This window comes from Onychostoma macrolepis, chromosome 16 (assembly GCF_012432095.1).
Source record: "Onychostoma macrolepis isolate SWU-2019 chromosome 16, ASM1243209v1, whole genome shotgun sequence".
NCBI classification, from domain to species: domain Eukaryota; kingdom Metazoa; phylum Chordata; class Actinopteri; order Cypriniformes; family Cyprinidae; genus Onychostoma; species Onychostoma macrolepis.
In genome coordinates this window covers 16774315-16799023 of record NC_081170.1, presented here as the reverse complement: position 1 = coordinate 16799023, position 24709 = coordinate 16774315, and the positions used below count along the sequence as shown (strand labels likewise).

At 38.5% G+C, this 24709-nt stretch overlaps 2 protein-coding genes across 4 annotated transcripts; one reads left to right on the top strand and one right to left on the bottom strand.

Annotated features, from left to right (window-relative positions):
- Nucleotides 1-239: 239 nt before the first annotated feature.
- Nucleotides 240-12816, top strand: zhx2a (zinc fingers and homeoboxes 2a). Of its 2 annotated transcripts, none has more exons than XM_058747924.1 (2): nucleotides 240-470; nucleotides 10234-12816. In XM_058747924.1, the coding sequence occupies exon 2, from the start codon at nucleotides 10389-10391 to the stop codon at nucleotides 12804-12806; it is 2418 nt and encodes an 805-aa protein (XP_058603907.1). In that variant the 5' UTR covers nucleotides 240-470; nucleotides 10234-10388; the 3' UTR covers nucleotides 12807-12816. The 2 variants fall into 2 exon arrangements, with proteins under 2 accessions (XP_058603907.1, XP_058603908.1); XM_058747925.1 differs by lacking the exon at nucleotides 240-470 and adding an exon at nucleotides 498-1374.
- Nucleotides 12817-13732: 916 nt separating this feature from the next.
- On the bottom strand, nucleotides 13733-24587 carry derl1 (derlin 1). Of its 2 annotated transcripts, none has more exons than XM_058747932.1 (8): nucleotides 24252-24587; nucleotides 20779-20890; nucleotides 17329-17393; nucleotides 16973-16999; nucleotides 16027-16122; nucleotides 15877-15929; nucleotides 15643-15753; nucleotides 13733-15443 (listed from the first exon to the last, which is right to left on the bottom strand). In XM_058747932.1, exons 1-8 carry the CDS (start codon nucleotides 24402-24404, stop codon nucleotides 15290-15292), a joined length of 771 nt encoding a protein of 256 aa, XP_058603915.1. In that variant the 5' UTR covers nucleotides 24405-24587; the 3' UTR covers nucleotides 13733-15289. The 2 variants fall into 2 exon arrangements, with proteins under 2 accessions (XP_058603915.1, XP_058603916.1); XM_058747933.1 differs by lacking the exon at nucleotides 24252-24587 and adding an exon at nucleotides 21722-23204.
- Nucleotides 24588-24709: the final 122 nt, after the last annotated feature.

Sequence of the window (24709 nt, the reverse complement as noted above, 5' to 3'; positions counted from 1 at the left end):
GGAGTGAGGAGGGAACGAGAGAGAGAACCGCTCAGCCACTGGCCTTCACCAGAGTGCTTAATATTCAATGACCTGTGATCCAAACTCACGCAGGGGACGTCAAAACAACAGTGGTTTAATCATCTCAAAGAAGGAAGCACAGGGCGAAGTGAACTACTGCTCTTGCACTCGAAGCCAGCGCTTGCCGTCGGCTATTTTCAAACTTTTGCTTTTGAGAATTCGTTTCCAAAGTCGGGATGGAACGGCGTCTTGTATCGTATGCAAATACGTCTGCTGACGTAGTTGATCATGTGGGTTTTGGCGTAGATCCCCCTGTGATCGCCAATTTTTTTCGGCTGTTGTCTTTAGAATTCGGCAGAATCGTTACAATCGTACGCTTCTGTAGGCTGCACACGTGGAAAAGTACGCAATTTTGGAGTCTAGCTGTCAATAACCTCACATCCCAGCGTTTTCCGTTGGTTGGTGGGCAGGTAAGAATGGCTGAATTATTCGTGTCGCTTGGAAAATTAGCAAACAAGCCTTAAAGTTGCGGGCGCGTTTGAATACACACAATAAGTAGTTGCGCGAAACGTGCCGTAAAGTGCTTCTGATGTCAGTTGTTTATTTCAGCTGAACTTTGTTTGCCCAAGGCGTATTGTAGAAAGTGAGCACCAGAATAACCGCATCGACCTGACCCGATAACCTCAGTTTTAACGTTTCCAGCGCTGTGATTTGGTGTGGCTTGCGGAAAGTTTCATAGAATGGTTAAAGTTAAGCAGCAATGGGCGCGAGAACATGTCTACTTCTCTGATGTCGAAATAAGCAGCAAAATATGGCTACCAATGTCGACATGGCGTTACGTCGGTCCAAGTGATTTTTATTGGAGTCTGTTTTGCCTCCACAAACCCCTCTTTTCTGTTGTACGCCACGATCGGAAATCTATTTCGAACTAAGAATGATTTATTCATGCGCTTGTATGAAGTGAGCATGGCACGCAACTACTTTGATTTCGGCTCGGTGTCGTATGATGTAGGCAGTGGTGACGCCTTCCACGACCATACTGCATGGCACACGCATCAGACGCGAGCCACATTGCAGCACTGTGTTCACATCTGTGGTAGTAGTTCCCAAAATTGTCGCATCCATACTACTAGAGACTCGTAGCACGCTATATAACGTTAGAGCAAATGCATTTCTGAAGCTGAATGTACTACTCGGTAAGCGCCGATCTGAGTTGATCAGAATTCTTAATATAGCATACAGTTGATGCGTCGTAAATCATCTCGGCCAGTATTCCCAGGACACTTCAGGTGATTCAAGTGTGGCAAACTAACGTCCCACACCTGAATTTTGCTTCAGTGTCCAGTCACATGTAATTCCAAATGCTTTCCCAAGGTATGTATAGAGTGCAGATCAAATCTCCCATCTGTAAGAGATGCTGGACTGTTTACTGATAACTGGCAGGTCTTTTCATGTAGGAAATCACTTTTAGAATATTCCTCCAACATGGTTTAGTGGGTGAGTGTAGAGTTGAGCAGTTTTGTAGGATCAGAGGGCTTTCTTGAGTTTAAGTAAAGTCATAGTTGGCAGTAAAGCTCTTACTAAATGTGATTCAGATCGAAGAGGGGCGTCTATCTGTATCTTTAGTTCTTGCAGCAACTTAATTTGCGACTCTTAAAACATCATATTACTCCTTCCTTGGAGCGTAAAATACTGTTTGTGTTCTTACCACATGCTCCATCATATCATGGACTGTATAATCTGAGGTTTAGTTTACAGCATAAGGCTAAATAAAAGAAAATCACTTTAGTTGCTCATGTTTGTTGACTTTATCTAGTAATTTATTTGGGATTATCAATTAGTACCACGTTTCATTATGTTGTTTATTAATCTAAGCCAAGCTGATCTCTAAAAACGGGTTTAGAACTAAACAGAATATTGTTAACACACACACTATAAAGAAACAGCTATTCCTACGTGTTCGAAGTTATTTGTTTCCCATTGTGCCTGCTGAAGGGCATTCAGATACAGTTTCACTGAAGTTTATTCTGTATTTACGCCATTTACTAAACATTCTCGTTCTGCCTGGCACGAATACACTTGCCAACCTTTAGTGTTCACCTTGTGGGTCGTAGTATGGAAACATCTCTCATTACAAAGGTTTATTCATGCAGCCAAAACTGAGGCAACTTTTACAAAGTAGTGACGCATATTGTCAAAAGTACAACTCTGCTTGAGTTGCTCTGGCAGAAAATGCGGTTTGTGCCAGGTGACTGGCTGGATTCAAAATGGCTGCTCGCGTTCGTGAGGAGCTGACGTCTTTGAGGAGGTGGTTGCTGCTGCCTCTGCCTCGTAGCTCGTGCTGTCGGTGACTAAGCCGACAGTCGCTGATGTCACAGCCGTGGGCTGGGCTCCCTTGAAAGCTGTGTTTTCTCTGTCGGTGCTGGTGGTCATGACTCCACTGAAAGCAGAGCCTTTTTGTGAGGGAGTCTGGCCTCACATTGGAGCCAGGTTATTTATTAGTCATCACTACTAAAGCTATTAATTTCCCTCTGTGTTCATGTCCTGGAAAAGAGAGAGTCAGAACTGACGTGTGCTACCAAGTTGCAGTTGAAGGTGGCATACTATCTTATTCTGTTTTTTTTACTAGAACGCTGCATGATGAGTACAACAAATCATGATTCATCACTATTCATGTCATATCTTGCAATCATTTCTCGTATATGATTATTATATTATATTTGAGCATGTTGAATGCGTTTGAGTGGCAGTGAAAGCAGCTGGGCTCTTATAAGGATTGGCCTCAGCATAATAGATTCTTACTTGAACTAGGCCTAAAGAAAATAAAACAATCCGTTTGAGATGGTTGTTTTCCTACAGGGGAGAAGTGTTCAACTTTTTGCAGTCGCTCGCTGTTGAGCAGCCTCTCTGTTGCCAATATTCTGCCCTACTTTTGCATTCGTGACCTAGCTTTTTTGGAGGTGTAATGGAGATGCTGCATATAACTATGCTGACCATAATATGGAGTAGCAGGATAATAAAAATTCTTAACAAATGACACAGATGTTTATTCATTTGCATGTGCAGGCGGATACATTTTAAAGCCTGTAGATCCTCAGGTGACTTGAACTACATTCACCTTGTGTCTGAGCTGCTGTATAATTTTTAGAGAAGTTAAACTGTTATAGCAACTGTGAAAGATGGGGCAGGTTGCATAAACTTAGCCTCTATGTTAAGACTGCCTTAAGAACTAGTTTGACCATTTAGCAGTTAACCAAGGGATAATCAGTCTGGTATTTTTGATACTAACATAGACTAAGTTTTTATGTAACCGAATTAAAAAAATAAAAATAAAATGACCAGTCTTAAAGAAAGAAATTAGATGACTTGCTTTTAGGACTAGTCTAAACCTTTTATGCAACCGGCCAATGGTGTTGCTCCATCAGGGACATGAGATAAAATGATTCAGGCCTAAAGACTTTGATTTTATGCTTGAGTCTTATCAGTGCACTGACCTGAACTTACGGTATGGAGAAAAGAAAATGAGGGTTTGCAGTCAACAATATCTGTCACGTGTAGTGTCTATTTTTAGCTTCGAGAGGAAGTTTATTATTTTTGAACCGGTGCCTCTGAGGCCTTGTCAGAAATGGTGGAGTTTAGATGAACTTCTAAGATACAAATACCAATTCAGCTGTTCTTTTTTTATAGATGAGGAGAAGCTGGGTGAAAAAGGTGGCAGAGTAGGAAGACCATCGTTGACGGGTGGGCTGCTGATTTAAAAAGATTTATGATGATAAATTAGTGATATTGTGAGTCCAAATAGAGCACAACATTGATGTTTGTACAGCAGAGACAGACCATGCTTCTAGTGCCCTATTTCATGAGCTTGAATAATTCAGTCATACAGTGTAATTAAATAAGTTTTCATTCTGTAGAGGATTTCAGACTTTGAGAGCGATAGATAATAGCTCAGAATGTGCTTGTACCAATGAAAAGATAAACAGTAGTCAGTGAAGATGGTCCATTTTGATGTGAAATTATAACTTCAAAGCTCTTCTTAGCTGTATGCCTGAGCTGAGTTGAAGAATTTACCCACTCCTCGTGTCTCTTTTCAGACGGCTCACTTATTTTTCAGTTCTCTGCTTGTAATGTTTTTCCTACAAATCTACTAACACTTCTAGATGCTAGATAATAAATATATAAAGGAATCTTGAAATGATTTGAGCTAGGGGTGGATCGTAATAAAATTTATGACTGATGTGGGTAAACTATAATCATTTTTATATGATGTCCAATAAGCAATAAATTCCTCATATACATGTTATATTGTGTTTAAACAAATGAAAATATATATAAAAAATACTACAAAATAAAAATCAATCAGTTTAAATTCTACAAGTGATTTTAGGCATCACAACATTATGAAAAAAGATATTCCTTTTGAGATTTGATTACTAAATTGTGATATTAAATTATTATTCAAATTTTTTTACTTTCAGTGAGATATCATGCAGCCTTAAGTTCTTTGCACACAGAGTCTAACATTTTTGTACATTTAAAAAAATAAAAAGTCCTCACGTTTACACACTGCCTCCTAAACTTTCGTCCGTCATAAAACAATTCGGATCAGGTTCAATTTTCTGTGTTTTCGCATCCGTAGCAAGCATTTTTAATAGGAAAGGATTACAAATACAGAAAAAACGCATACAAAATTTCGGACTCAATGTGCAAGGACCTTTTAAAATGAGCAGTTGTGGCATCATTGCACAACAAGACAATTTTGATTTGATTTCCTATCCACATCAGCATGTTGGAATGCATTAGATCAGACGAGGAAAGCTATAAACATCTCTAAAGTGGTTGTGTTGGTGTGGAGTCATGCAGAGCTTTCGATCTTAGTGGGATCTGTGTTATTCGGGCCTCATATGTGTCATGACTAAAACTCACAGATGGATGACAGCAGTGATCACTGTCCAGTGGTATGAATCTGATATCCCTTGAGCAAAACCAGTTGTTGAGCATATTGGCGGCTTAGTAGAGTCTGTATTTTTTGTTTTATAAGGAGTTTTCCAGGCAAGGCAGAAAAAACAGTTGACATTCATGTCCGAACTGGCTGTGGTTAGCGATGTATAAATGTTATCAAGTCATCAGATCAATAGAGGCTGTTCAGAATGATTAAAACCTGTTCAATGAAAACATTTGCCAATGTAGATATACAGTCATGTTAACCAACCGGTGTTACCGGATTAGCAATTTATTTAGTATTTCAAAGTATTTCATCGGAGGCTCATAAGCGCAGTGCTCAAACATGACCCTGATCTCTTGATCCTCAGTGTGACCCATGCATGAGTATTTCGTAACTCTCTGGGACAGCAGCCATATAACTTAGTGGTCGACCACAGAGATTTGGTTTCTTTTGAAGATACTGTATGCTGCTGAGCAGCCAGGCCTTTACAGATGGCTTTAGCAGGAACGCCATGCCCTCTATCTCTGGTTACTTGGCCAAAATTAAGCATGGTTTTCCCTGCATAATAGTGACCAGTTTCAAACTAATGCGCTGTGGTTCATAAAAAATCCTCATTTTTCATTGGATATTGATTTCAGATCATATGTTCTTTTGAATTGTACTTTTTTCCACAGAATAAGTCTCTGTAACTACACAAGGCAATTTCCATGAAGAGGTTGCAGTTTGGTATCCCATTACTTTTTCTCAAAGCTGTAGAGGAACAGTGTTCGTGTGTTTTTTATTTATTTATTTTTTAAAGGGTGATAACTTTTTGACATGTTACCTGACGTTTAGACAAAAGGTTATCTAAAATTAGATTAACCCTTGTGGTTTTAAATGCAGTCTTTGATCACCATTTGAACAGATATTTTGGCCTTTAATTGTAGCTAACAATTAAAATTATACAACACTGTAATTTTGTCATAATTGTGAATTAACGTTAAATTAATTGTAGCAAAGCTATTTTAACTAGTAAATAATTGTAATTCATTAAAAAACAATATTTTGCTGGTTCCCATATTTTGTGTGCAACCTTGTTAATGTTACTTTTCAGAAATATTTTTTTAATTGATTGTTCAGAAATATAAAATTTTCTAATGTTTAATTAAAATGTCCCACATTTTGGTAATAGGGTTGTAAAAGCTGCAGTCTTTATAAAATGAGTAGAAAATAAATTCTTGTGTAATGTTTTGTCTTGACTTTCTGAGGCTGACAATCAGTGTTTTTTTTTCAAGTTTAAGCACACCATCTCACTGGTCATTTGTTGAAAAAGATAAAAAAATACATGTTTCGTACTTTAATTTGTAATCTATTAATGGAACGTGCCAGGAAATGAACATGCAACTGGACATTTATTTTTGTTTTCGTGTTCTCTGTATCAACAAGATGCACATATTAGTTTTTGTGTAAGTTTAGTTTTGCTTCCTCTGAATAAGCATAATTAATGCACCCACTCGTACTGATTCACGAAACGGTGCATCAGCATATACACAAATATACAGATCTAGAATGAATAGGATGAATACAATCTCTCAGTGTGGGTTTCACCCCGAAAGAACAGGCTCGGCCAAAAATAGGAATGCGGAACGTTCCTCATCTGGATCTCTGTGGAGAAAATCCCTCCCACCTGCTGCTGGGCCGTTTCCATGACAACGCATGAGTCCAGCTTTTTCAAGGCCTGTCCCTTGGTACCCCAAATCACTGAAAGTCTGGACACCTACCCAAAGGACTTTGCTCTGAGCTCTCTGTCATTTTCCTACTGCAAAACTACTTCATCCTTACATATACCCACATTCATCCTCATTTAGACAAATTATTATTTTCTCTCTTAAACGGTGTTTAGTTCTTGTTACTACAACCTTGAAATGGAATCTGTGGCGCTACTGTTTAATAAAGAATGTTACTGAGCATTAGGTATCACTGCTACTGTGGATCCAGAGACCTTTGCCACCTCATCCTAATATTCAAAAGGAGTCAGCAGTACCCACATTTTAAGTCTAAAAATTGGTGAGGGGGGTGTGATCTATACCAATTACACTCAACATTTTTTGTCAGTATTATCAGGAAAAATAGCACTCAGTGTACATCTGTGCAGTGCTGCAGGCTTCTAGAGCCCCATTTGATGAGATTTAAATTAATTCTGCCTCAATCCCAAATTCAGCCCCCCCTACTGTGCTCCACAGTATTAACAGAGCTCAGTCTCCGCCCCTTCACAGCGGCTCCTCAGCAACATCCTCTCCTGGAAACGTGCATGTGAATCCATACAGGAGAACCAATATGTATTTTTCTGTTTTGCAACAGGCCGTAGTATGTTACAAAAATTGTTTCATGCTGAACACCCTCCAGCTTGTGTTAACATTTAGTAGTTTTTTGCTCTAATATTGATGTTACTTTAAGTAGTCAGTAGACACTGTCAAATCCTTTCATTTAAATTCCCTGCTAAAAAAAAAAAACAATAGAAGCCCAATAGAAACCATCACAGAAATTCTAATGGTTTCCATTATAAACCATTAGCTTTTTCCAGTAAAACCATTACAAAATTCCTTTTTTGTAGTGTGTTTTGGGCATTTTCCCAATAGGATTTAACATCCCACCAATAGAATCCATCACACACCATTATAGTTTCCATTAAAACCAATACAATTCCCATTATAACCATTACATTTTCTATTGTGTTTTGGGCAGGGTTCTACTGTTTTTTTCAGCAGGGTTTTAAGATTATAATTTTTTTCTTTTTGATTGTTTTTAGTTATTTGCCTTTAGCACGGTCTTAAGTTCACGGCATTCTGATTTTTTTCTTCTTGTGTCAATAACAGCTATTGAGACTTGAGGCTAAGTAATGTTTCTTTTTGAATGGCTTTAGATTGAATGCTATGTGATCATAACTTAGGTAGTCTCATGCTTTCTCATTCTTTATTGCCTGTAAGCCCTTGGCAAACACTGAAAATTCTGAGTTTGCATAAGTGTTTTCCCTTTCCTTTCCTTTGATTTTCATGAGGTAATAAATATACTGGCTGATTTAGGTGAATCTCAGTGTCTCTCTCTCTCTCTCTCTCTCTATATATATAATATATATACATACACACACGCATTTGTTTTAGTGGTTTACGGGGACTCCATAGGCGTAATGGTTTTTATACTGTACAAACTGTATGTGCTATTGCCCTCCACCAACCCTACACCTAAACCTACCCCTTACAGGAAACTGTCTGCATTTTTAGATTAAAAAAAAACACCATTTAGTATGTTTTTTAAGCCTTTTGAATTATGGGGACATAGGCAGTGTCCTCATAAACCACCTTCAAATTGTAATACCTCTGTCATACCCATGTAATTATACAAATTTTGTCTCCGTAAAGCACAAAAAACTACACACACACACGAAGTGGTGTTTAAAAATGTCAAAATTTTTATTTTTATTTTTTCCCTGTGAACTTTGTTTGTCCTTTTTGCCCTTAGCACAGTTTTCTCAAGGAAGAAAAAAAAAAAGAAAAAAATTTCTAAGGTTACATTATACTGGTGCTCTCAGAGTGAGTTGAGGCTGTGATATGAGATGCTCAGGGTCCCATCCATATTTAATCAGTCTCCAATGTACTGAGATATGCTGAGGGCAACACAGGCCTGAGGAAGGCTATTATTGGACTGGACAAGTTCAGCCTAGCACAGGATGTTTTTGCTCCTCCCATCTGGATTGACCACCATATTGCTGATGCCTCTAATTTAATACACAGCACTGGGGTGTTTATCTAAATGCTTTTATGCAGAAGCTGTAACACCTCAGCTTAATTTTTAATGAGGTCCTGTAGTCCTTTTTGATGACTTTCACACTAAATCAAGCTGTGTTGCACCTGAAGTGACAATTAACTGGTGATTAAAAAGCTGATACCTTTTGTCACATTGAGGCATAGAGACTTGTAAGATTTTAATCTTTAACTATCTGTTGTTTTAAACAGTGAACCTTGAAAAACTCTCTGCATTTTCACATTAAGTGTCTAAAGGCAGTCACCAGATGCAGCAGAGTTAGGCACACAACTTGCAGCATCTTAAAATCCAAACCAGTGTTTTCAATCTTTGCACACTGCGCAGCTGTTCATCATCTCTCGACAGCACCTGATATGACTTTGTGGACTGCTCAAAATTCTTTTCACAAACGTTTTCCAAGTTTGACCTTATACAAATTTGAAAAAAAGGACATACCTTGAGGATACCTTGTTTATAGACAAATTTTCAGTAACAGGTTTGTCTGTTTGTGGCTTGAATTTGGCCTACTTTGTTTCTCATCTTTTTTTTTGTCGTACACCAACCTATAAAATTTCATGTTAATTCATGAAAAAGTGGACTAGCCTTTTGTATGTGCTTTTTTGTATTTCACTGTTTCTATTTTGAATCTTATCAGGAGTTGACTCAGAACTGAACATATGCACGTTCTGTGTGCTATAGGCCTACCTCAATCTGGTGTGGTCCTGCTTACCCCCTTAAAGGAACACTCCACTTTTTTTGGAAATAGGCTCATTTTACAACTCCTCTAGAGTTAAACAGTTGAGTTTTACTGTTTTTTTAATCCATTCAGCCGATCTCCGGGTCTGGTGGGAGCACTTTTAGCGTAGCTTAGCATAGATCATTGAATCGGATTAGACCATTAGCATCTCGCTCAAAAATGACCAAAGAGTTTAGATATTTTTCCTATTTAAAGCTTGACTCTTCTGTAGTTACATCATGTACTAAGACTGACAGAAAACGAAAAGTTGCGATTTTCTAGGCCGATTTGGCTAGGAACTATACTCTCATTCCGGCGTAATAATCAAGGAACTTTGCTGCCGTACCATGGCTGCAGCAGGTGCAATGATATTACGCAGCGCCTGAAAGTAGTCCCCAGCTATATCTTAACTAGTTACCTAGCTGGGGACTACTTTCAGGCGCTGAAATAGGAAAAATATCTAAACTCTTTGGTCATTTTTGAGCGAGATGCTAATGGTCTAATCCGATTCAATGATCTATGCTAAGCTAAGCTAAAAGTGCTCCCACCAGACCCGGAGATCGGCTGAATGGATTCAAAAATGGTAAAACTCAACTGTTTAACTCTTGGAGAGTTGTAAAATGAGCCTATTTCCAAAAAAAGTGGAGTGTTCCTTTAAGCACCCCAGTAATTGTTTTACATATAGTTCATACCTCATTACCTAATGCATGAAAATCTAGTTTTGCTAAATGAATACTTAATTTGTATTTTCTTTTTTTTTTTTTTTAAATAGACTGCGTGATCTGGGATGAAGTCTCATGAAGTCTTCCATTGGAGCTGACATTCACAGTCAGCGGAATCATCCTTTACCGATCCTCCACCAGACAAAGACCTGCCCATTGCCCATCAACAGAGTCCCCCTGCACTGTACCGTCTTACTCCCTGGCCATGGCTAGTCGAAGAAAGTCTACAACACCCTGCATGATCCGACCGGATGACTTGGTAACTGCAGACGATCCAGAAGATGTGGATTCCTGTGTGGACGGTCCAGAAGAGAATGGATCCTCACATGTGTCTTCTAGTGAGGACTGGATGGATAGGAAGAGTTCTGTGAACTCTACGCAGGAAGCAACAGAGCTGGAAAAACCTGAAGTGAAAACACGACCACAGAGGAAACTCCAGGGAGGCTATGAGTGCAAATACTGTCCCTTTTCCACACAAAATCTCAACGAGTTCAAAGATCATGTCGATTCCAACCACCCCAATGTTATACTCAACCCACTGTACTTGTGTGCGGTATGTAACTTCAACACAAAAAAGTTTGATTCTTTGACGGAACACAATGAGAAGTGCCATCCTGGGGAGAGCAACTTCAAGTTCAAGAGAATCAAACTCAACAGTCAGACTATTCTAGAACAGACAATCGAAGGTTCGAACTGTGCCGTCATCTATGATACCACCAGCCCTCAGTCAGGAGAGGACTTTACAGCTTTTCCTCTGAGCAAATCCAGTACTGTTAAGGTGGGTAAGCCCAAAACAGATAGTTTACGGTTGCAGGACGACAGTCCGCTGGACAAACTGGCTCAAGATCTACCGAAAAAGCAAATTACTGCGGTGAATGTGAACGGGACTGTGATAATCCCAGATGCAACTCTTAAGGATGGCCTCTCTCATATAATGCCATCCTTGCAACGCCCGCCTAACTACAACTTAGTACCAAAAATCGCCGTCCCCTTGAACACTTCAAAATACAACCCCTCGCTAGATGGCAACTTGACCCTCATCACCTCCTTCAACAAGTTTCCGTACCCTACCCAAGCTGAGCTCTCTTGGCTCACTGCAGCCTCCAAACACCCCGAAGAACAAATCAAAGTGTGGTTCACTACCCAACGGCTAAAACAAGGTATCAGCTGGTCCCCCGAGGAGGTTGAGGAAGCACGAAAGAAGATGTTCAATGGAACGATTCAGCCTGTTCAACAGGCGTTCACTGTCTTACCTGCTCAGTTAACTCGGTCCACTAAAGCTTCACAGCCCCTTATCCAGACCGTCCCTTGCCATGTCCTTGGACAATCTGGCCTGGTGTTGGCACCGGTTTCCAATGGCTCAACTGCTACCGGTGCTCCTCTCGCACTAACAGTGACAAATCAAATAGCACAGGGTGTCAAGAGGGCCTACACAGCACCACTGGTTGCCCCAGAGATAAAGAGGCCTTCAATAATTCAGTCCGTTCAGAGCACTCCCAAGTCTGTCTCTCCAACACCAAGCCTTTCTTCAGATTGTGAGAAAACCCCTGATCAGATCAGAGAGCTGACCACCAGCTATGCTCGGTGCCAGTTTCCTGATGATGAAGAAGTGTATCGTCTCATCGAGACGACTGGCCTCTCCTGGGGAGAGATCAAAAAATGGTTCAGCGATCAGCGCCATGGAAACCATAAGGCAGTGCAACAGATTAAAACAGACCTCTCTTCGAAGGACAGCCAACCGCATAAGCCTGTCGCCACACAGTTTCCCCTGCTAGAGAGAGTTAAAGGCAAATCATCTGAGCAAATGAAAAAGTTAGAGGAGAGTTTCCAAAGGACTAGCTTTCCAACCCAGGCTGAGATAGAGCACCTTGTGGCGGACACCAGGCTCTCCAAAACTGAAATTGATTGCTGGTTTACGGAGCGCCGTGCACTACGAGACAACCTGGAGCAAGCTTTGCTCAACTCGATGGGCTCAAAAAGGCTGGAGCATCACCTTCAAAGGGGGCCACTGAATGGAGTCCATGAACAGGACAGCAGAGTCAGGGACTCACCTCTTCCCATTCTCACATCTTCAGAGTGTCCAGAGGCCATTGATGGCAAGTCTCTTTGCCTTCTTAAAGACATGTTTGCACAAACACAGTGGCCCTCACCAGAGGAGTACAACCAACTAGAAATCCAAACAGGGTTAGCTCGTACAGAAATTGTCCGGTGGTTTAAGGACAACAGATCTGCTCTGAAAAATGGGACGTTAGGTTGGATGGAGCAATTTCAAAGTCTTAGCAACAAGAGACCGAATGGACAAAACAGCTCGTTGATCTCGGAGCAGGCTCAGAGTGTCCTACAAAGGCACTTTCAAGAGACAAAGGTACAAAAAGGGGAGGGTTTTGAGAAGCTTGCAGAGCAGTCAAAACTAACCAACCAGGACATAGTCGAATGGTTCACCAGTAAGCTGGGCCACAACATGCCTGATATCAGCAAGAGCAAGGACCAACATGGACAGGCGAGTGTAGATGGTAAGAGGTGGGTTTCCTTGGCAGCTGACATTGAAGGCAAAGATTACGATGCACAGAAAGTGGCACGAGACCTTGAAGTTCTGTCGGCAGAGCACAGAGTGACAGGATGAAGTGATAAAGGTAATAGTCCTTTTTTATTTTAACTAGCTGGTTGATATTTTGAGTGGAGAAAGAGTGAGAGAATTGCTTTCCCTGAGAAATAGCTGCTTCTCATGATAATGTAGCAGATGTGGTGGTAAGACACCCAGAATGTCGGCAGTCTGTAATTTAGCCTTTAGAAAAACAGCTTGGCAGCGAGAGAGAGGGCAGAGCCCAAATTTTGTGTGTGCTGGGAGGGGGGCAGTGTGTCAATTTTGGATTTTCTTTCAAAGCTTCATCCATAATTTATGTGAGTCAAGTGGCATTTGTTGCTTGTTCTGTTGCAGAAGAAAACAGGCTGCTATGACTGAACTAGATGGGCCTGATGATTAAGGAATGACCTCTGTTGTCGTGAATGGAACCAATGATCTCATATCTGGACTCTGAGGTTATCAGAGACAAGAAGGACTGGGAGCATCTGTGAAACACTGTCTGGAGAGTGACCATGGAGTGCCAAAGTTTGACTGCTATGTTGTTATTTTTATGTTTGTTTTTTAAAAGGGCCCTTGTAAATATTTTTTTCTGTACTTCAACAGATTTGTACAATTTTTTGAAGATGAGACTTTTGTTACGTTTATAATAGGAGTCCCAAGACATTTCCCTTGACCCTTATAATGGAATGTTCAATCATTTTTGTGAGTGGACACGAAACAAACCCACCTGCTGGTGAAGCTGGTTTAAAACACAATGTGGTCCATGATGGCACTTAATATTTCAAGTGGACACATACAAGCGGTGCTTCAATAAAAACCATCTCATTCCAGAAAACAAGGTGATATTATGGACTTTTCTTTGGACCATAAACACATTGCCTGCACTCTCATACTGTACCTTATTGCCAAGGGTACAGAGCCACATGATGGACATAATCAAAATCGAAATCAATACAATACAGAGATGCACAGCACATGTTTATTTGTAGTTATAGGCTAATTTCTGGCAATATTGCAGTAACTGCAAATTTATCCGTATCATGTTGGCTTTTCCTGGTATCCAACACGTAGATCCATTTTCCCACTACTCAGCTGTGAACTGCTTTCAGCTCGCTTAAATGTATTTCTTTTTCCCGCAGCTGCTTTAGTGTCATGTTCAGACATGTATCAGGAATACTGTACTGCTACCAAGAATCCTGCTTGCTCTTTATAAGAACCAGTCTGCTGTAATTCAATAAAACACAACTGATTGAAAGCCTGTTTCGAGTCTCATTGTTTACACATCAGCAGCATTGCCAAAGTAAAAATTCAAAAAACAGAACTCAATTTTCTTACAGTAAGTTTCTTTTCAGGGTGCTGCAAAATTTAAATGCAACTTTAAGGCGCCTGTATCCTGAGTGTGTCCCTCAAGACACTGTGAAATCAATGTACTCAAATTAGTGAGCACAGTTGCTGTTTACAGTTTATTTGTAGTATCGGTAATTGAACAAGCACTCAATGAAATGGCAATAATAAAGCACTAGAAATGTAAACTGAACATTTTAGTAAAGATTGTAGTTTGGAACATTAGTAACAAAGATTTTGGCAAGAGGTCACTTTCGTATAAGTTTGATATGACTGTACCACCATTATACACATAAAGGTATCTGGATTTTGTAAAGCACCTTTATCCAAACAGTGTGTTGAGGGACATATCAAAATGTCATTTAGTGCATACTAAAATCAATTATGATAGCTCTGAAAGCGATAAATATAACTTTCAGCGTACAAATAATTATAAAACTTGGGTTTCTGTTTGCTATCAGATAGCATGTGTACGTATTATAAGATAAATCTTAACTTAGTTCAATCATCAGTAATGTGTGAAAAGTGCATGGCAGTTTTACTGGAAATGGTTTGATAAACTTTACTCAAGGCTGGCATCTAAACATAAAACAGATGGAAATATGCATACATGTATAAAACAGACTGAAATATGCACAGCATTTTCATCTGCATGTTCTGATTGGTAATTCAATTAATTTGCAAATGTAAAGCATAAGTAATCCTTAAGGAAAGTTGCAATAAATTTAAACTTATTAATTTAGACAAATGAGGTGATTAAAAAAATTTGTTTTGAAATCCATTCCTAAACAACCATGCTAACAAACAATCTATACTGAACAGTTCATAGAGAAATTAATCAGCTACATTTGACTGAGCAAATAACATGAATACGCTGAAAGATGCAGTCATATTATGGGAAACACAATCAAAGTCCCCTGAATTCCCTACAATTACACCAACTCTGCTACTGCACATATTTTTGCAGAGTTTCTGTACACACTGTGAAACTCAATAACAGTGTGATATGACATTGAGAGTAAGAGGAAAATATGTAACGCTGAGAAAGAGCCCCGTCACTTTTCCTTTTGGGTCAGAAGAAATGCAACAAACATAAACCCAAAACATATAAAATTCCTATTCTGCAGCATTGATGTTAGAAGTTTATGTATTTATCCATTGATGCAAGAGTCAAGACTTCAGTCGTCCCCCAGCCGAAAGCCTTGACCCCAGTTATGGCGCCCACCTCCTCCACCTCCTCCGCCTCCTGCCTGCTCTTGGGGCACAGGTCTCCTGCTTGGAGGAACGCCGAATCCAGAAACCCCACCTCGACGATTTGGTAACATCTGGTACCTAAGAAAAACAATTTATGACAATAAAGCATAACAGTATCATTACTGCACTAAAATCTTAACAACCCTTAACTTGTCACTTTCATTTAGCTATAGATTCATAAATTACTAATTCAATAATAAGGCACTTCATTCATATCTGCATTGCTTGACTCATCATAACAGGAAGCTGAGGCCAGCTGTGCAGCCAATAAACTCACAGGAACTGTGGGGTGGAGAGGAAGGACCGGCCACCCAGGTCCATGGGGTATTTGAACATCAGAAAGAAGTAAAGGTGACCAACTAAGTTCCCAATCAGCTCGTTGACAATGCTGAAGAAAGAAAAGGTTATTGTTATAATAATTATTATGCGACTATGATGATTCGATGTTATACAACATCTACAGCAAATGACTATGACATCTGAATTTTAATCTGTGGGGGAAAATTCTTACGAGCCACCGATGATATAGTTGAATCCCAGAATGACCCAAGGGAGATAACAAGCCTGTGTTAGTGTGAACATAAACAGGTTTTAGTGTGGAGCATTAAAATACATCAGTAATTCATATAAAATAATACTGTAGTAATAATGTATTGAATACCTTGAATCTGGTGCCGAACCAGAAAGATACAATCGTGTCACGATTTAGTTGAGCCCAGACGTACAGAACAGACATGATCAAAGGGATCATCAGGAGCTGCAAAATGGATAAGGAATGAAAATTAAAATGTTACATTACAGAATTGTCCTCACAAACTAAAGACAAAAGATACTTTTAAATGTCATGCAATGCAAAAACAACTAATAGGTTTCGTTAAAAAGCTTAATTAACTCCATGGGAATTCCAGCAGTGCAGAAGAATGCTCATTAATCACACGGTTGTCATTCGATTAAGCAGCACAAGGTTTCAGATGATTTTAGAAAGACAAAAACTGCTTCATTTAATGATGATTTACACCAAATAAGAGGGGCAACATTTGCTTCTGATGCAATTTCATGTTTGAAATATGATGTAGGGAGGCAGGGGGCATTTTCATATTTTTTTCATAACTCACTGACTACACTAAATCTACTGTTTTTAGCACTGATAATAAGAAATGTTTCTTGAGCACCAAGTCAGCATATTAAAATGATTTATGAAGGATCGTGTGACACTGAAGACTGGGGTAATGGCTGCTGAAAATTCAGCTTTGACATCACAGGACTAAAGTACATTTTAAAATGCACTGAATTTGTGTTGAATTGTAATAATCTCTGTAAATATTACATTTTTTACTGTATTGAATGCAGCCTTTCGGAGCATAAGCAACTTTTAGAAAATACATTATCACACTTCATATTAAATATATTTTTAAGAGTAACTTCTAGTGTTAAAATTAAAGAGTGTTAGCACCTAGTGATAAAATAGATACAAGTTCAAATTTAAAGATATTAAAATTTTAAATACTTGATAACTAAAATTATACTAAATACAAGAGCAATTAACAAAATACCATACTAAATTATACATTTCACATTTAGAAAAAGGAAGAAAAAACCCGACTAACCTGCATGTCCATCATTAGGCCTGTTATCTGAATTATAAATGTTAAGGACAGATTAAGGCTGTGTGTCAAAGGAAAATGAACATGACTAGAAGAGCTTTTTCTTGCTGAGTGGACACTGCATAGCATGAAAACCTCATCTTCAGAGGATATTAAATCATTTAATGCAATATACGGAAATGCTGAATTCAGCACACCACGTTCATCGAGTGAAGTCATTCACTGTTAATGGGTATGCGCTGTACAGACACATATCATTTGATGACAATGACTAATCACTTGTTAGCATTGCACTGAATGACACATTTAATCTTATAATGAAGTATTACAGTATAGTTTGTACAGGACAGAAAGGATACAACAATGCAAATCCAGTTGAACAGAAGCATAAACATGTAGTCTGCTGGTCTTCCATCAAAAGCTCCTGTGAAAGGGAGAAGAGATGAGGAAATGTCACATCCCATAGTAATCATCACTTTACTTCTTGATCAAATAAAGTTTTACACATAAAGAACAGTATTTATTTTTAAACTCTGTACATCATAGTGAGATATGACAAGTCATATTGTAAGACTAGAAAGATGCTGTTTTATTTTACATGAAGCAGGTCACCTCACAGGGGCTGCCATTTTGAAATAATTTGATTAACTGAATAATTATTTCAGTAACACCTTAGAATAGAAAACACTTATTCACTATTAACTAGGCCTTTTCCCTCAATAAATTCCTGATTTGCTGCTTATTAATAGTTAGTAAGGTAGTTGTTAGGTTTAGGTATTGAGTAGGATTAGGGATGTAGAATAAGGCATTAATATGTGCTTACTTAGTACTAATAAATGGCTAATATTCTTGTAATATTCATGCTAATAAGCAACTAGTTAAGAGACCCTAAAGTAAATTGTTACCATTCTTTCTTCATATTAGTAACCTCCCTATTATTGGACATTTTCGCTCATGGTATAGAATTAATCATGACTAAATTTTTACAATGCCATCAGTAAGTGAAAACTTGCAATGCTGCATCTACACCACTAGGTGTCAGTATAAAAGGCCATTCACACCAATAACAATAACTATAGTAGCGTACACACCAACGGACGATAACATTGTTTAGTCTAAGAGTGTGCTGCAGTTTTGTTGTCTGTTGCTTTAAATGCTCAGTCTCTTTAAATTTGGGTGGATTCTGAATGGTTGGCAATGCTTTTCATCGTTATGAAAGGGAACAAAAAATTGTTCTGAAAGTGATTCCAATATTGTTCCTCTGTGTTGTTATATACAGTCATGGCCAAAAATATCGGCACCCTTGGTAAATATGATCAAAGAAGGCTGTGAAAATTAATCTGCATTGTTAATCCTTTTGATCTTTTATTTAAAAAATTTCACAAAAATCTAACCTTTCATTGGATAATAAGAATTTAAAATGGGGGGAAATATCATTATGATATAAATGTTCTTCTCTAATACACATTGGCCACAATTAAAGGCACCCTTTTACTCAATACTTTTTGAAACCTCTATTTGCCAGTTTAACAGCTCTAAATTTTCTCCTATAATGCCTGATGAGGTTAGAGAACACCTGACAAGAGATCAGAGACCATTCCTTCATCCAGAATCACTCCAGACCCTTTAGATTCCCAGCTCCATGTTGGTGCTTCTTCTCTTCAGTTCACCCCACTCATTTTCTATAGGATTCAGGTCAGAGGACTGGAATGGCCAGCAGAAGCTTGGTTTTGTGCTCAGTGACCCATTTTTGTGTTTGGATTATTGTACAGTTGGAAAATCCAAACATGGCCCATTATAAGATTTCTAACAGAGTCAATCACTTACTGATTTTTTTATCTGTTGGTATTTGATAGAATCAGTGATGGCGTGTGTCTAAACAAGATGTCCAGGACCTCCAGCAGAAATATAGGCCCACAACATAAAAAATACAGCAGTATATTTCATTGTACAGATGGGGTACTTTTTATCCCTGTGTTCACCAAACCCATCCTGAGTGTTTGCTGCTAAAAAGCTCATTTTTTTTAGTTTCATCTGACCTTAGAAGCCAGTCCCATTTGAAGTTACAGTCGTGTCTGATAACTGAATATGCTGGAGTTTGTTTTTGGATGAGCGAGGAGAAGTTTTCTTGAAACCCTCCCAAACAACATGTGGTGATGTAGGTGCTGTTTGACAATTTCTTTTTAAGGTTTTCTGACCCCGAGACTCAACTATTTTCTGCAATTCTCCAGCTGTGGTCCTTGGAGAGTCTTTAGCCACTCAAACTCTCCTTCTCACCGAGCATTAGGACGATATAGACACACGTCCTCTTCCAGGCAGTTTCGTAACATTTTATGTTGATTGGAAATTCTTAATTATTGCCCTGATGGTGGAAATGGGAATTTTCACTGCTCTAGCTCTTTTCTTAAAGCCACTTCACTAATTTGTGAAGCTCAATTATCTTTTGCTGCACATCAGAAATATATATTTTTCTCATTGTGATGGATGATTAAGGGGATTTGGCCTTTGTTTTCCCTATTTATATTTCTGTGAAACAGGAAACCATGGCTGGATAATTTCATGTTCATAATCACCCTGGAGTGCTCAAAATTGTGAATATGAATGGGAATATACTTCAGAGATATTTTACTCATAAGAATTTCTAGGGGTGCCAATAATTGTGTCCAACGTGTATTCGAGAAAAACATTTATTTCATAATGATATTTTCTCCCTATTTTAAATTCTTATTATCCAATGAAAGGTTAGATTTTTGTGAATTTTTTCACAAAAGATCAAAAGGATTAACAATGCAGATTAATTTTCACAGCCTTCTTTGAACATATTTACCAAGGGTGCCGATATTTTTGGTCATGACTGTATGAGGACAGCATCAACAGTTTCAAAACAAATTTACAGCTGATAAAACACTGACAGCCAATCAGAATCCACCTGACTTAAGCATTAATTGAGCTTAAAGGGTTCCTCCACCTCAAAATGAATATTTTGTCATTAATCACTTACCCCCATGTCGTTCCAAACCCGTAAAAGCTTCTTTCATCTTCTGAACACAATTTAAGATATTTTGGAGGCTTGTGACCGTCCCATTGACTGCCAAACAATTAACACTGTCAAGTCCCAGAAAAACATGAAAGACATCGTCAGAATAGTCCATCTGCCATCAGTAGTTCAACGTAACGCTATGATGCTACGAGAATACTTTTTATACTAAAAAAATAAATAAATTAAAAAAAAAACTTTATTCAACAATTCGTCTCCTCTGTGTCAGCGTAGCGCCATTTTGGAGAATATCCGCTGGACACAAACTGCGTACACTGTTCTGTGTCAGCCGCACTACACGTTTACGCCTTCTTATGTTTGTTTACACTTTGGTTTGAACGAAAACAGCGTATCCTTGTAGTGCGGCTGACAAAGAACAGTGTACGCAGTTTGCGTCCAGCGGATATTCTCCAAAATGGCGCTAAGAAATTTATTTCTTTACGTTTAAAAAGTATTCTTGTAGCTTCATAACGTTACGGTTGAACCACTGATGGCAGATAAAATATCAACTATTTTATAAAATATCTTAAATTGTGTTCCGAAGACGAAAGAAGCTTTTACAGGTTTGGAACGACATGAGGGTAAGTGATTAATGACAAAATTTTCATTTTGGGGTGGAGTAACCCTTTAAGCATTTAAAGCAGCAGATGAGAAACCTCCAGGTAAGAATGACTGTTGTATCAACCAGCCCAACTTTGAGTGCACTTTTAAGTCCAGTCACACATTATTTTAAATAAAGGATGTTTAATATATTTTAGGAAACAGAAGCTACCTGTTTCAAGCCTTGTGGAGTACTGGTAGAGGAAATACAAATTAACCAAGTATAGAAAACCCGTCCCTGGTCCGACTGGGAAATACAGTGTTGCAGATATTGGTCTCCATATCTGTTGAGAGAACATAGAAAAATGATTAATGACTTGACACAGATTACCGTTGGAGATACCCACTGATTTTGGCTTATTAAAACAGATACATCAAAGTACTTACTGATTTAAAAATCAACAGACATAAGATACTTAAAGGGATAGTTCACCCAAAAAAAAAGAAAGAAAATTATGTCATTATTTACTCATCCTCATGTTGTTTCGACCCTGTATGCATGACTTTCTTTCTTCAGTGGAACATAAAAAAAATAAATAAATAAATAAATATATATATATATATATATATATATATTTATATTTATTTATTTATTTATTTATTTTTTTGAGTGTTTTTGTCCATGCAATAGTCAGTGCTAAACAAAACAGTTTGGTTACCAACATTATCTTACCAAAATATACCAAAATATCTTATTTTGTGTTCTGCAGAAGAAAAAAAAAAGACATACAAGTTTGGAACGGCATGAGGGTGAATAATTGGTATTATTATCCCTTTAAACTGAAGTAGAAGTACAGAAAACCAACAAGTACTGAGAATATCCAGCAAGCAGCATTTGTATGCAGTCACCAGCACTGCCTGAAAGTTATAGCTACCATGCTTGCACTGCAGATTTGATTCTCCACACATTGTGGACTCATTATCCATGTGCCTGAGCATGACTGCAGCTATTACACCAGACATCACGCTCTGAGAGCAACAGACACTCATCTGGTTATCCAGATTTGTTCGGTAATTCCCAGACTAGAAAAACTGGGTCGGTAAACAACAAACACACTCCCCTGCACAAATTTTTTATCACTCTCCAGTGTTTAATTTGCTCTCAACATGCACACCTTATCCCTCTCTATAGTCCTCGGCTGTCTCATTCTCCTCCCTTTCCCTGTATTCCTCCCTCACTTCTAGTGCTTTCTCTCCTCCCTCCGGCACACACAGAAACTCTGAGCTAGCAGGGTTTTCGGTCTGGGGGACTATGAATCCGCTGAGCAGCAACGCTTTGATGTTGGCGTCAGAACTGGCTCTGCGGTAGCCAGGCAGTCCAACGGCCCCCTCGCGCACTGCAGCATAAATCACGCCAGCTCACTTGTGGAGAGGTGACCTCTGTGGACTGCAGCATAGAGAAAAGTGGGTTAAAAAGCACAGCAGGATTGGTATGCCGCGAGAGGACGGGGAGAGGCTTATTTGGCCGCTTCTCAACCAGTAAATGGTTCCTTCACAGGACAAATGTGCCAATGTGAGCACCGGTTCACTGTGACAAAAAGCTTTGTGTTACCCTTGGCTTAGCAGTGTACGCTCTTTAAAGTGGGTGATATCACTCATTTTGCTCAGATATAGTTTACTTCCTATATCTGTGCCATAATCCAGAAGAAACCTCTACTGGCAGGATAGAGGTCATGAAACGTTAGCTAATAGTGAGCAGACAGGAGTTAAGTTTAGAGCATGTTCAAAGGGAGTTGATAAATCACAGAAACACCACATAAAAAGGAGCTCACAATGTTTAAGTTCCTAAATTACAACTAAAATTGCTCAACAAAAATGAATCACAGGTTAATTAGCCATTAGCAGAGGTCAAATTACATTACTCACGAAAAAGTGTCATGGGAAACAGATTTAAAGCAATAATGCTGCCATTTACAAACTAGCCAAAGAAATATCAGTGAAATCTCACTGTTAAGGACATAGTGACATGTGATGGATGCTAAACGCTACCAAAATGACCAGACAGTGTGATGCGGGTTTCCAAATATATATTAAAATAACTTCTTGGGGGCTTTACTACTTAAGGAGTGGTGCATTATCCCACTACACACATTTTAGGACCTGCATGACAGCTTTTACATGCCACAGACCCCCAAATATAATCATCCTCTTTCAAGGGACCCCCATCCTAAAGCTTAAAAGAGCTATATATTTTTATGCATAAAAAATGAAGATTATAATCGGTGTAAAATATTATAATCTGTGTATTAAATATTGTTTTATATTACATTTTTCCCTACTCATAGTGCTGCAGCAGTATTAGATGTATAATCTATTTATTTGCATAACTTTTTAAAGTAGCCTATTTTAATCAAATTATTTATTTTAATAAATATTTCATTTGTTTATTTAGTTTAATATGAGTTTTTAATTATTATTTATTTATTTATTCACACTGACGATCTCCAAACTTTTCCACAGACTCCCGGGGGTCCCTTAACCCCAGTTTGACAACCCCTGATTTAAGAAGTACTAAAACTATTATGAATAAAACAATGTATATAATCTAGGCCTATATATAGGTTTTTGATATTAACACATGATAATTAACCACCCAGAGAAGCTCATAATTTTGTGCAATAAGTAATAAGGATGGAAATAACAGATACAAATGTTTCTTAGAAACATTCATCTCGTTGTTTTACACTTTTAGCCCACAAACAAATTGCTTGGCGCCACCTGGTGGAAATTACTGACACCGAAAACAATAAATATAATATTTTTGATTATTAATGATCATGGTTAATTACGTATTTTAATATATTTACAATACTTAGAGTTTAGGCAGTCAGTAAGAATTAGGCATTACAAAAGCCGACCTCCACATTGTGGACAACAGAATACCATTATTTCTAATATTATGTGTCTCAAAACTCATATATTACCTAATTAGTTGTAGTAAAAAAAGTACAAATATTTGCCATCACAGTGAGAAGCAGTTATTGTGAAAGGAAAAATTTAATTTGGCAGCACATGAAAAGCCTGTTGTCCCGGAAGTAGTCTCGGACGCGTACTCGACGGTCATTGGTCGAACGGAGCGGCCTGGGACGCGCTCAATGTTACTGTATTTTATTTTAATTTTTATTTTCTGTTGGTGCATAACTTTTGATTCAGATTGCGTTTCCTGTCTTTAAGTACTATAATAATATCACCACCAGTATAACATATTAATGGTGACGAACAGATGGAGGGATTAGGTTAAATAAATTAGGATACTGTCAATGCACGAGTAGCACTTGTTACGCTTTTTTGCCATCACTTATTTTTCACATTCTGCATAGCCATACAACATTGTATTAAGTATTTGTATTCGCTTCGACAAACTTTAAACAACTAACATTAAAACTTCCTAATGTACAACAAAATATTACATAACAAACCACGTAATTTAGGCAATCATGTGCCCTGTACATGAGCTTTTGAACACAAATCATTAAACCGTCAATCATCATTAACAACCGTTCACTACAGCACAGCTCTCCAGGACGCAGCCCATGTGTGAGCATCAGTGTAACGTTACTCCAGTGCGAGGCCTACAACAAGGCCTTGTCATCGCTGCTGCTGTTGTCTAAACTCTCCGTACTGTTTAACTGAATGTAAACCTACCTGGAATTTATGAAAGAATGCCTCCGGCCATAACACAAGGTACATAGGACTGATTAATCCCAGCTTTCCTATTAGCGGCACTGCAATTGAGCCAGCAAACCAGTAACGCGTGATGAAAGGGATGTTTTTAAACCAGTCCCCGATATCTGACATCTTGCCATATGATTGGAGAGCCTGGAGATTCTCTGTCGGTTCTCCGCAGATGCAGCTTAGGGAAACGAGCAGGTGCAACAAACGGATCTGTGAGCACAACGCAGAAATGCTGTTTCAGTCTTCTTCTATTTTGGTTACCCTGGTGTACGCACTCCTTCCCCGTTTAGTTTACAAGACGTGGCCGCGTACAGACGCGTCCTTGTTGCGACTTTCCGTTAGATTTGACTGTCAAATTAACAGTCATGCAAAGAAATACGGGGATTTTTCGAATTCGAAAAAAGAACGTTTATAATCTTAACGCAGAT